Genomic DNA, 12,386 nt, shown 5'->3' on the forward strand with positions numbered 1-12,386 from the left:
AGGAAGGCAGCATGCTAGGTTAGAAAGGTTTTGTCAATGAATTTTGAAGTATATACTTTTCATCAAGACATTGAGACAAACTAGATAAAGGTTATAGAATGTTTACATTCTTGCAACCTACCAAAGTGGGGCCAGCCAAGTTTACAGGTGAAATTAGTCCAATCGGAGAGCGAGTTCAGCTGAATTCATTGTATCTGCACCTTTCTCACTTAGTCAAGTTACTGAGCCCCTCCTACTCTTAATTATTTTATGGTAAGGCTACACCTTCTCCAAGCCTCCAAAAGCCAAAGTGCCTGCAGGGAAGTGTCCTCTCCCCCAGGATCTTAGGCATCTGAACTATGCCAGTTCTTTGCAAATGGTGTAGCATTATATGTAGAAAATCCTAAAGCCATCAAACAAAAATCTGTTAGAACTAATAAGTGAATTCAGAAATGCTCCAGAACACAAAATCAATATACAAAAATCAATTGTATTTCTCTACATTAACAACTGACTGTATAGAAAAAAAAAGAAAGAAAACAATCTTATTCACAATAGCATCAAAAAAAGGGGAAACTCTTATAGACAGAAAACTACGAAACACTGATGAAAGATTAAAGAAAAAACTTAAAGGAAAAAAATAAATTAAAGAAAAAACAAATAAATGGAAAGACATTTTGTATTTGTTTATTAAAAGACTTGTGTGTATGTGTTAACTGCTGAGTAACATCTGACTCTTTGTGACTAGGCTCCTCTGTCCATTGAATTCTCCAGGCAAGAATAATGGTGTGTGTAGCCTTTCCCTTCTCCAGGGGATCTTCGCGACTCAGGGATTGAATCCGTGTCTCCTGCATTGCAGGCAAACTTTACCATCTGAGCCACCAGGGATGCCCATTAGATGACTTAATCTTGTTAAAATGTTTTTATAGTCTAAACCAATCTACTAATTCAATAGTAGCCCCAATAAAATCCCAAAGGTGCTTTTTTTAAAAACAGAAATAGGAAAAAAAAAAAATAGCCCTAAAATTCATATGGAATAACAAAAACTTCAGAATAGCCAAAGTGACTTGAGAAAGAACAAAACTGAAGACATCACACTTTCAGATTTCAAAATACATTGCAAAGTCATAATAACTATAACAATATGGTATTGGCATAAACATATATAGACCAATGAAACAAAATAGAAAAGCCAGAATTAAGCCCACATAAAATAAACTCCAAATGAATTAAAGACCTAAACATAAGACCTGAAATATACAACTAGTAGTTGTGTATTTCAACTACTAGATTACTACTAGAAGTTGTATACTTCTAGTAGTAATCTACTAGAAGAAAACATTGGGTTGGGAAGGACTTCTTTGTTGTGACACCGAAAGCACAGACAACGAAAGACAAAGTAAACACGTGAGATGAGATCGAATTTAAAAACTTCTGTTCAGCAAAGGCAACAAGCAACAGGAAAAAACAGGGCAGCCAAAGGAATGTAATGATAAGGGGTTAATTTCCAAAATATATAAGAACCTCCTGCAACTCAGTAGCAAAAATCAGATAACCCAATTTTAAGAAATGGACAAAGGACTTGAAACAACATTCCTCCAAGGAAGATATACAAATGGCCAACAGGTATGAACATAACCAATCATCAGGGAAATGCCAATGGAAACCATAGTGCAAGATCATCTCACATCTGTCAGGATGGCTATTTTATCAAAAAAAAAAAACAAAAGAGAACAAAAGGCAGCAAGTGTTGAGGAGGACGTGGAGAAATTGGAATCCTTCTACACTGTTGGTGGAAATGTAAGACGGTGAAGTTGCTATGGAAAACAATATGATGTGTATACAACAAGTTAAAAATAGAACTATCACAGGATCTAGCAAGCCTACTTCTGGGTATATAGCTAAAATAATTGAAATCAGAATTTCAAAAGATATCTATACTTCTGTGTTTTTTGCAACACTATTCAGTAGCTGAGTTACAGAAATAAATCAAATGCCCTTTGACAGATAAGCAGATAAAGAAATTGTGCCATACACATATTCTACAATGGAATATTATTCCGCATTTAAAAAGAAGGAAAGCATGCCACTTGCAACATCATGAACAAACTAAGAAGACTTTATGCTAAGTGAAATATGCCAGTCATTGAACAAATACTGCATGGTTCTACTTATACGAGGTGCCTCAGTTAGACAAACTCATAAAAGTAGAGAATATAATAGTGGTAACTGGGGGGAGGGGGTGATATCCTTATTTTAGTTAAGCTATTAATACAACACACAATGGCCTTGTAATCTATTTTTTTAACTATAACTGGAGAAGGAAATGGCAACCCACTCTAGTATTCTTGCCTGGAGAATCCCAAGGACAGAGGAGCCTGGTGGGCTACAATCCATGGGGTCGCAAAGAGTCAGACACGACTGAAGAGACTTAGTGTGCATGAGTATTGTCAGTTTGAACCGTTTTATGCATGAGACATGCAGATCAATTACAACCAAAACACATTCACGAATACAACTATAATAACACAAAGCACCATGAGATATTCTTCAGTATCTTTAGAGACATTAATCAATCCTCAAAACTATTTTTTCTTGTCTGCATTATATCCCAATCATTCCAGGCCAGGGAATAAATTATACTTTATATAACCCCCTTCAAAAATGAATTGCAATAACAGAGCCAAAGGCAAGTCAGAGTTGCCCGCTGTGACTAAAATCCAATTCTACACAGAGAAAAAGAAAGCAGCTAAGTCAAGATTACCCACTGCAGACATCTATAATTCAGTTTTGCTATCCTAAGAATTTATCTCACTCACTGATGCTCTGGCTACTTTTGAAAAGAAGAATTACTTATTAAACAATTTCTAGAAAGCTGCTTGTCAGCTCTTTCTTCCCACCCTAAGAGCAATGGTGCAAACGAATGAAGTCACAGAATAAGATGCAATTAAAATTTCAGTTGATTTTCAGTTATTGACTATTTCAGCTAATTTAGGAATTTAGGATTCGTTTCCCCAACTAACTTTAATTTTCTACAAAAGAGAGAGGATAAATGTTTTAAACTTTTTGATTATTTATAACATGCATTGTAATGTTTTTTACACTACAGCAACTATTCAGTTCAGTTCAGTTACTCAGTCACGTCCGATTCTTTAAGACCCCATGAATTGCAGCACGCCAGGCCTCCCTGTCCATCACCAACTCCCGGACTTCACTCAGACTCACATCCATCGAGTCAGTGATGCCAGCCAGCCATCTCATCCTCTGTCGTCCCCTTCTCCTCCTGCCCCCAATCCCTCCCAGCATCAGAGTCTTTTCCAATGAGTCAACTCTTTCATGAGGTGGCCAAAGTACTGGAGTTTCAGCTTTAGCATCATTCCTTCCAAAGAAATCCCAGGGCTGATCTCCTTTAGAATTGACTGGTTGGATCTCCTTGCAGTCCAAGGGACTCTCAAGAGTCTTCTCCAACACCACGGTTCAAAAGCATCAATTCTTCGGTGCTCACTATTACCCACTGTTTTTCCATGAATAGAGACCCCTCCAATTAATAGGTTTATTGATTTTTCAGAGTTATTCTAGAAAGGATTGATACTGAATTCTGTCAGGGAAAAACGAAGTTCTTAAAATGCTTCAGGAAAGGACAATGGATGGGAAATCCCTGCTGGTCCACTGGTTATGATTCAGTGCTTTCACTTTGGTGGCTTGAGTTCAATCCCTATTCACCGGGCTCCCTGCCCTGAGTGTCATGCCACACAGTCAAGAAGAAAAAGTACAACAGAAATTAGAAGCTAGTATTTAGAACTGTCAATCTGTGAGTATATTTTCAATCATTTAAAAAATGTCCTGACTATAACTCTGGTTGCCTGATATGATGATTTCAAAATTAAATTCCATGTTTATATACTAATAAGAAACCTGAGATATACTTGAGGAACCAAATTAAAATCTTTCTACTGTTATCAAAGTAGTCAAATATTAAATTACAACCCTCCTTAGGTTCTACTCAAGGTAAAGCTGACCTTTCAAACCAAAGGATTTCTTTGCATGAATCATTTGTGCAACTCTTTCTGATCAATGTTAATGACAAATGAAAATTGTAAGAAGTATTATAATCACAGCTAATATGTGTGCCATTTAGAATTTCTTTTTTTGTTGTAAGTCACTGACACCCCTTCACAAACAGGCTTAAGTAGTAACAAGAAGTTGATTGATTCACTGGGTCCCCAGTGCAAGTGGCTTCAACATTTCCATTCCATTTTCCTGTTCTCCTTCAGCTGTGCTCTCCACTAGACTGCCTCCTCAGTTCAGTTCAGTCACTCAGTCGTATCAGACCCTTTGCGATCCCATGGACTGCAGCACGCCAGGCCTCCCTGTTCATCATCAATTCCCAGAACTTGCTCAAACTCATGTCCATGAGTCAGTGATGCCATCCAACCATCTCATCCTCTGTCCTCCTCTTCTCCTCTGGTCTTCAATCTTTCCCAGCATCAGGGTCTTTTCCAAGGAGTCAATTCTTCTCATCAGGTGGCCAAAATATTGGAGTTTTAGCTTCAGCATCAGTCCTTCCAATGAATATTCAGGAGTGATTTCCTTTAGGATGGACTGGTTGGATCTCCTTGCAGTCCAAGGGACTCTCAACAATCTTCTCCAACACCACAGTTCAAAAGCATCAATTCTTCGGAGCTCAGCCTTCTTTATGGTCCAACTCACATCTATACATGACTACTGGAAAAACCATAGCTTTGACTAGACGGACCTTTGCTACCAAAGTAAATGTCTCTGCTTTTTAACAATCTGTTTAGGTTGGTTACAGCTTTTCTTCTCAAGGAGGCTCATAAATTCCAGGTGTCACACTGGTACACCAAAATGTCTCAGAAAACATCGCTGATCTGAGTTACTCTCTCTGCATGAGAGCGCTCAGTCCTGTTCGACTCTGTGCGACCCCATGGACTGTAGACCACCAGGCTCCTCTGTCCATGAAATTGGTTGCCATTTCCTCCTCCAGGGGATCTTTCCAACCCAGGAATCCAACCTGAGTCTCCTGCAGCTCCTACATCGGCAGGCAGATTCTTTATCACTGAGCCACCTGGGAAGGCTCTCTGAAAAGCAAGCAAATTCCTTTTCAACAAACAGTTTTACTGAATTGGTTAGAACCTGGCCACATGCAGAATCAATTCCTGTGGTGAGAAAAGTGCCCTGATTGGCTGGTGTCTGAGTGCCTTAGCCAATCACCATGGCCAGAGGACAGGATGCGTGACTGTTCAGGACCAATCGCAGCTCCCCTCCGGACCTAGTAGCGGGGCAAATCTCACCCAGACCGCAGGAGGCCACACCGGATATAAGAGGAACAGATGCTAGCGAGGCTGCTGAGTGAGCTCTTCAGTTACTCAACTTTTTTCAGGCTTTGTTGTTGCTGCTGTTGAACTGTATTCACAGAGAACCAGGGGGCGGGGGGGTGGGGGGGGTGCATAACGTGAAACCCAATCATACTCTACAGCAGTTATAAATAATTGTTGTGGATAAAAACCTAAAACTTATAGTGAGTTCCAACTTCCCATATCTGAAGTTTTACTGAAGACTCAAACGCTGAAATCTGAGTTATAGATCAAAAAATAAACGTGGCTTTTTATAGTATGTTCTCGCTCTGGTTTTTTAAAAAATTAACTTATTTTTTGTTGAAGGGTAATTGTTTTACAGAATTTTTCTGTTTCGCTGTTTATAAGCAACTTTGCTTTCAAGAGTTTACCAGCCTCTGGCTCTTAGGCTGCCTGTCATTCCAGAAAAGTCAGCAGACTCAAGGGTCCCCGCCTCCTTTGCTGAGCCCCGTGAGCCAGCTGCCTCTCGGCGGTGTCACTGTGCAAGAATCCAAGGGCAAAGCAGCAGCTCAGCGGGCTGGAGGCTTCTCTCTGGGACGGTCAGGTTCGTTGTCACCAGCATGGAGACAGAGAGACCTACTAAAGCAGCAACTGCTCATCTTCCTCGGTCCTGGGAAGTAAGAAACAGATACACTGAAGAAGGCGGCCAAACGAGTCAGTAAGTCCGGCCTCCGAGTCCATGGGGGTTATTTCTGACACTGGAGCAGAGCTGGTTGTACCACTATTACTGAACTGTCCATCTTCTCGTTGTTAGTTGCTCAGTTGTGTCCGACTCTTTGCGACCCCGTGAACCGTAGCCCGTCAGGCTCCTCTGCCCATGGAATTCTCCAGGCAAGAATACTTGAGTGGGTTGCCCTTCTCCAGGGGATCTTCCCCACCTAGGGATCAAACCTTGTTCTCCTGCATTTCAGGCTGAGCCACCGGGGAAGTCCATAACTGTTAGAAAAGACCTTAACAGAATCTATGGATCCATGAAAGGTATTCTAGTACCTCTCCTGAGAGAAAAAAAGACTTCTTAACCTAACTAAAATAGTACCTTTAGGAATTTAGGTATATAAGTGGTCATTATCTATTCAGTATAAGTTACTGTTTTAATATGACACAGTTTACAGTGTTTTCTATTTGAACCTATTCATTTTAAAGTTGAGAGTCTAATAAATCGTGTTAGCTTCACAGAAGAACATCATACCCCACTAATCAAAATTCTTTAAGTAGCCAAGTGACAAGTCTGTGAGTGCCGAGAGCCAGTCAGAGAAGTAATCTGTCTTGACTTAGGCAAAGCTGTAGACTCTGTCCTACTTGGAAGGCGTTCCTTTTGCATGTACTGCATGCCGGCACAGTGCTTATCACTGGCCACATTTCCAACTTCACTCCCAGCAGTACCGACTGAATGTTGTAAGAGAAGAGGGTGAGGAATGGGAGGAACTAGAAAAATTAGAGAGGGAAGAAGGAAGAAAGAACAGAAGACGAAAGGAAAGACGGGAGAAAAGGAAGATATATTTGTCTATTGTTGTTCAGTCAGTGCGGTCGGCTGGCTTCTGTCCTGGCCCTGATCTTGTTTAGTGAGCATGGAGGGGAGGGAAAGGAGGGAAGGCAGAGACAAAATGAGGAGAGAACGCTCTGCCCCACAGATCTCCACAGCCTCCCCTCCATCAGTCTCAGGGCCATCCTTCATCCTCACACCAGCCACCCCCACGCCTGTGTTCAGTGGCTCATCTCTAGCACTGCTTCCCTCATCCCAGGGTGCTGGAAGACAACTCTAATGCCTTGATACCATCAGGGATGAAACGGAAGATGCATTCCTGATTCCCTAACATGTGACTCAGACTAAATTGTCTGGTGGCAGTTAGGGTCTCGATTACTACATACGGTAGTTCTACAGAGTTGTTTATGGAGTTCCCTCCCTCGGGCACTGAGGCTCTGCTATTGTCCGTGAATAGTCTAGGCTACTGGAGGTGATGATGAACAAGGTTTTTCTTATAGAGCTTACATAGTAGCAGAGCGCATACGTAATGTACAAAGAAATTAGCAGGAAAGTTTCAGGTGGTAGATTTTTTTTGAGCTAGACAAAGAATGAAAACAGGAAAACAGTATACGTGGCTAATTTATACCAGGTATCAGAGAAGATCTAACAGTTAAGGTTAGTCTACTAGGCAGTTATATCCAGGGCCATTTTCCTGGGTGGTTGAAGGACAAGAAGGAGCCAGCCTTGGTGAAAATCAGAGAGAATAGCATCTAAGTGAGAAAACAGGTCGTGCCAGCATCCTAAGATGACGTACTCAAGGATCTCAAGCAGAGCCGTGTGACCGGAGCACAGAGGGGGAGGGGAGAGCAGTGTGAGATAAGGACCAGAGGAGCAAAGGGGGCCGCGCGAAAGGCACTGTGGGAAACTCCTGGGGTACAGGGATGTCACTGAGTTAGAGAACTCGAGTTCACCAGTGTTTTCAGCATTCATCAGCTGCCAGCCTTATCAGTACATATTGCAAACCCATTACATGTTCAAGAAATCTGTGGACTCTTCTGGGATCCAAGCCGTGATAAGAAAGATTACTTCCATGAGAAAATGTTCTGTGAAGTCCAGACAAGATACTAGCACAGTCTCTTCAGACCTGATTGATTTGCAACCTGGATGGGGACTCTTCCTCTAATATGGCTTCGATATTAGATATTAGATATTCGATATAGTGTCTCAATACTGCATCACTGTTGACCTTTATTCTTGAAGTCAAATTTGGAAAATGGATAATTGCAGACTACTTGAATCTTCTAGGCTTCAAGGAGATTCTGGCTTATCATTTCTCGATTTACCACTACATATGAAACCTTAGCACTGGAGAGTCGTCTATAGTACCAGGTCTATAATTCTTAAGTCTTGTTTAATTTGTTTTAAAATGTTTTTTGACAAAGAAGGAAAAATTAATTCACACTGTCTTCTCTTCAGTTTTAATTAAGACAACTTCCACTTTGAATTTTTTCATAAAACTTTTTTATTTAAAAAGTAATAGTAATAAATTATCACCAGTTTGAAAACAGCATTAGTAAGCAAAACATGAAATACAATTATATATTATTTGTGAAAATTATTCTCCAAGATTCAATTATTTTGAGACATATATTCCATTTTCTAGGGTAAGAAATCACTCTGGTATATGTCATAGGCCACATCAGGTAATTTGAAACAAGCTGGGATGTAAATATATGTAAATTGTTGTTCTTCAAGAAGTTAATTCCTATCCATGCACAGAAGATTTATTTTTCATTCAAATTATTCAGATAGAAAATGATAATATTTTACCATTATCTTTTGTTGAATTTGAATCCTTATTGTAAATTATTTTCTAGGGGAAGGAATTGGGGGACCATTTTCTTAGATGTTAGAGCAATATAATATAAGCTTACTGTGTGAATTCAATAGACCCACAAATTCAGAGGCCAAATAAATTGACCAAGTAATTTAATACAATTTAATACAATTGTTATAGCACTTTCCAGTTTTGGATATTCATCACATATAATATTTCCATAATGCTTTCAAAAAACTTTATATTATGGAAAAACTTCAAACACATAGAGAAAATAGTATAGACACCATCTAGCTTCAATAATTTTCAGTATTTTGTACATTTTGGTTTATTTTTCCACCCAATTTCTGATAAGAAATTTAAGAGCTGAAAAAATATATATGCAATAAACTCAGTTATTTTGAAGTTAATTGCAAGGTCTCTATCTTTCCTAACACTATTTTTTAAATAATTTTATTATTTTTAATCACAAATATTTGTCTAGATTTCTTAGGATATAGTGAGTGACTCATCTTTTTCTTTTTTTTTTTTTTCGCATTTCTCAGTGCTTTTTGGGAATTCAAAAAGAGAGAAGTACTGTTTTGATGTTGCAGCTTTCCTGTTTCAGAACCTTAGTTGTAAGAGGGGAGCTTGGTAAGTGAGCAAAGGAGAATGGCTCAGATGTAAAGAGTCTGCCTGCAATGTGGGAGACCTGGGTTCGATCCTTGGGTCTGGAAGATCCCTTGGAGAAGTGAGTGTCTAGCCACTCCAGTACTCTTGCCTGGGGAATTCCACTCTTGCCTGGGGAATTCCATGGACAGAGGAGCCTGATGGTCTACACTCCATGTGGTCAGGAAGAGTCAGACACGACTGAACGACTCACATCTTCAGTTCCAGTAGCCTAAGGGACAGAACAGAACTACTTTATTGCTTGATGATACTCAGTGAGTTCCCATGGAATCTATGTTCATAGTCCTCTTGGACTTGTTTCTGCTTCAGTAACAGCCAGTCTTAAACTCTCATCCCTACTTCCTGAAGGTTTCTGTTCTCCCTCCACCCCACATATTCTGTGATGGTCTCTTGCTGCCTCTCCCAAGCCAGCACGTTTCCCACACGACCGCCCTCAGCCTGGGAAGTGTCTCTGAAGCTCAGTGCGGAGCATGTTGCCATTCTCCAGGGGTTCCCCGCGGGCTTCGGGGTGGGGCTGTCTCTGCAGTGTGACTCGGGTGAACACGTGACACCCGACCCCCGCCTACCTCTTTGCCGCAGTGTTGTGTTGAATGCGCTGCATGAACTGGGAAGACTCCCCGAGGTGTCCCTTCAGGGTGAAAACTGGCTCCACGCCCTCAACTTGCTCTTCAGATCATCCACTCTCCCAGGGTCCTGATGCCTCCTCGCTGTGCAGTGCCCCTCCTCTGCTCCCAGGACACCAGCCTGGTTCTGTTGTAAAGCCTGTTGACATCCTCACTTCCCACCTGGACGAAGACGCTCCGAGGCAGGGACCACGCTGTACACATCCCTGCATCCTCCGCCGGTGCTCTGTTGCTCAGCGCATAGTTCGTGCTCAATAAAGGTGTGTGGGAGAAATGACCAAGGGGATGAAGGAAAAATGCACGATTCTGGCTTATTTGTTTGTTTCCCGTAAAATAATTCTGCTCCCTAAAAGGAAATAACTGTTTTTTTTAAATTCATTTAATTTTCTAAATTAAAATTTTATAAATTTTACAAAAGGAGATAGTCATCATTTGGAGTGTCATTTACTATAATACAAGTTGTGGTAGAAAGTTCTTTCTAGTCAAAAAAAAGGTTCTAGAGCTATTTTTTACATATATAGTGATATTCTTAATACCTTATCTACTTTTTAAAATAGATATATTCCAGATCTAAAGTCTTACAAATATTATCACTCATTGTATCAAGTCCACAGCAACAACAGGGCTCCGTGCAGGTTCACTGACACATCGCTGCTGTGAGCGGGTTAGAAGCCCAGCCCATGCAAGTTAGTGTGCTTATTAACGACGACCCAGACAGCGCCCACTTCCCTATGAGACGCCTGTGAGAATGGAGAAGAGGAAGCTGAGTCCATTTTCCCTTAAGAAACCGCAAACGTGGCCCAGAAACTGAAAAGCACAGGCTGTTTAGGTTTTGATGGAGTTTATTGATTTGTTGGTGGTACATTTCAGGTGCCTTTTGCAACTTTAAACCATTTGAATTCTGTTCACTGCCTCACATCCTTTCAGAAACAAAGGGGGCATAAATCTAAAATAAATTAAGGTATAGTTCCATCCGTGTAGAATAGCTACAGAGTGGTCCACACTTATTCACATAATATGTTGGTGTATTTGTTTCATATTTGTGAGATTAAATTGATCAATTTTGTTTCTTATAGCATGAACTCATTGCTTTATTTATAAGACATTTAAACCTTCTTACTCTAAACAGAGAATGTGACTGACTTCTTCATTTAAATAGCTCTGGTCTCAGGAATCCTCTGGTGGTACCGTGGTTAGGACTCTGCAATTTCAATATTGAGGGCCCAGGTTCAATCCTTAGTCAGAAAACTAAGATCCCACAAGCTGCGTACAAAAAAGAAAAATAAACAAATTAGTAGTTTTGATCTTAATGCAATACATAGTAGAGGAAAGATTTTTTTTTAAATGCCACTTTTTAAAGCTTCTCTTAAATACGTTTACAAATAATTCGTCTAAAGTATTATAATTCTGACTACACTTTAGTTTTACTTTCAGACCATTGCTATCATTTTCTTTATTATATTAATGTTTGCTCTACTGCCAAAAATGATGCTTGCGTCTCTCTGATAATATGTACTTTTAATAAAGTTATAGAACAACTTTCAGCTTTAAAGCACTTAAGATTTGATAAAAGTCCTCCAATCTTATTGTAAGAACAATAGTGAAGAGTATATGATTCACACACAACATCTATTGAAAAGCTACATATTCCAAGTGCTTTCTCACAATATTTCATGTGATCTTTGTAACAGTGTGGTGAGGAACTGAGAATCATGGGGACTGAGTAAATTGCAGTTACACAAACAAAATGGAAAACACCTGTGAAGCAGTCTGACACATGGTAGGCATTCAGTAAATGGTTGCCAAACCAGAAAATACACTGCCTTTTAAGGCGAATTCTGTTTCTTTTCATCACCCTCAAATCCCCCCACACTAAATGAGTAAACACGAGGCTTAGCAAGCATTCTGACTCATTTATGCATGTAATTTTGTAAGTAATCTGCTATTTCATCTGAACAGGATTTTAAACTGTCCACCATTTTTAAAAACTCTTTAAACACATTTGAAGCCAATCTTCCCAAGTTATATTTATTATTAGCCCAATGCATCTCTTTCCTTTATTGTTTTATTGAGGTGTCTAAGAGAAATTGTTTCAGCCAGGGTAGTTAGAGACTCTGTCAGTCAGTCTAGAAAAGCATCTCCTATGTTTAATCAATGCTTACCTATCCTAATAGTTAAGTCTGGAATTGCAAATGGTAAATTGCTTTAAAGTCAATCTTCGTGTCTTACTAATCTTTTCCCCCAAGCTCCTGGCACAGTACCTAATGTATCATAGATCTTCAGTAAATACCAGATAAATGAAACGATGAACAAACAGTTTCCATATTGAATCCACACACTCACTGAACAAGTAATTCCTCCCTGTAATGTTTCTTTGGGTTGGATTCAATATGGCTAGTTAAGACCATGTTCAAACTCTATTACTTGCTTACTGTGGG

General features: G+C 39.8%; 1 protein-coding gene across 1 annotated transcript; it reads left to right on the forward strand.

The window, feature by feature from the left end:
- The first annotated feature begins 5,286 nt into the window (after window positions 1-5,286).
- Window positions 5,287-10,356, forward strand: LOC100196897 (uncharacterized). The gene is given in 3 exon segments (NM_001143746.1): window positions 5,287-5,349; window positions 5,760-6,012; window positions 9,905-10,356. Coding segments are annotated over 3 exon segments (390 nt in total). The 5' UTR covers window positions 5,287-5,330; the 3' UTR covers window positions 10,023-10,356.
- Window positions 10,357-12,386: the final 2,030 nt, after the last annotated feature.

The sequence above is a fragment of the Bos taurus genome, chromosome 14 (assembly GCF_002263795.3).
Source record: "Bos taurus isolate L1 Dominette 01449 registration number 42190680 breed Hereford chromosome 14, ARS-UCD2.0, whole genome shotgun sequence".
NCBI classification, from domain to species: Eukaryota; Metazoa; Chordata; class Mammalia; order Artiodactyla; family Bovidae; genus Bos; species Bos taurus.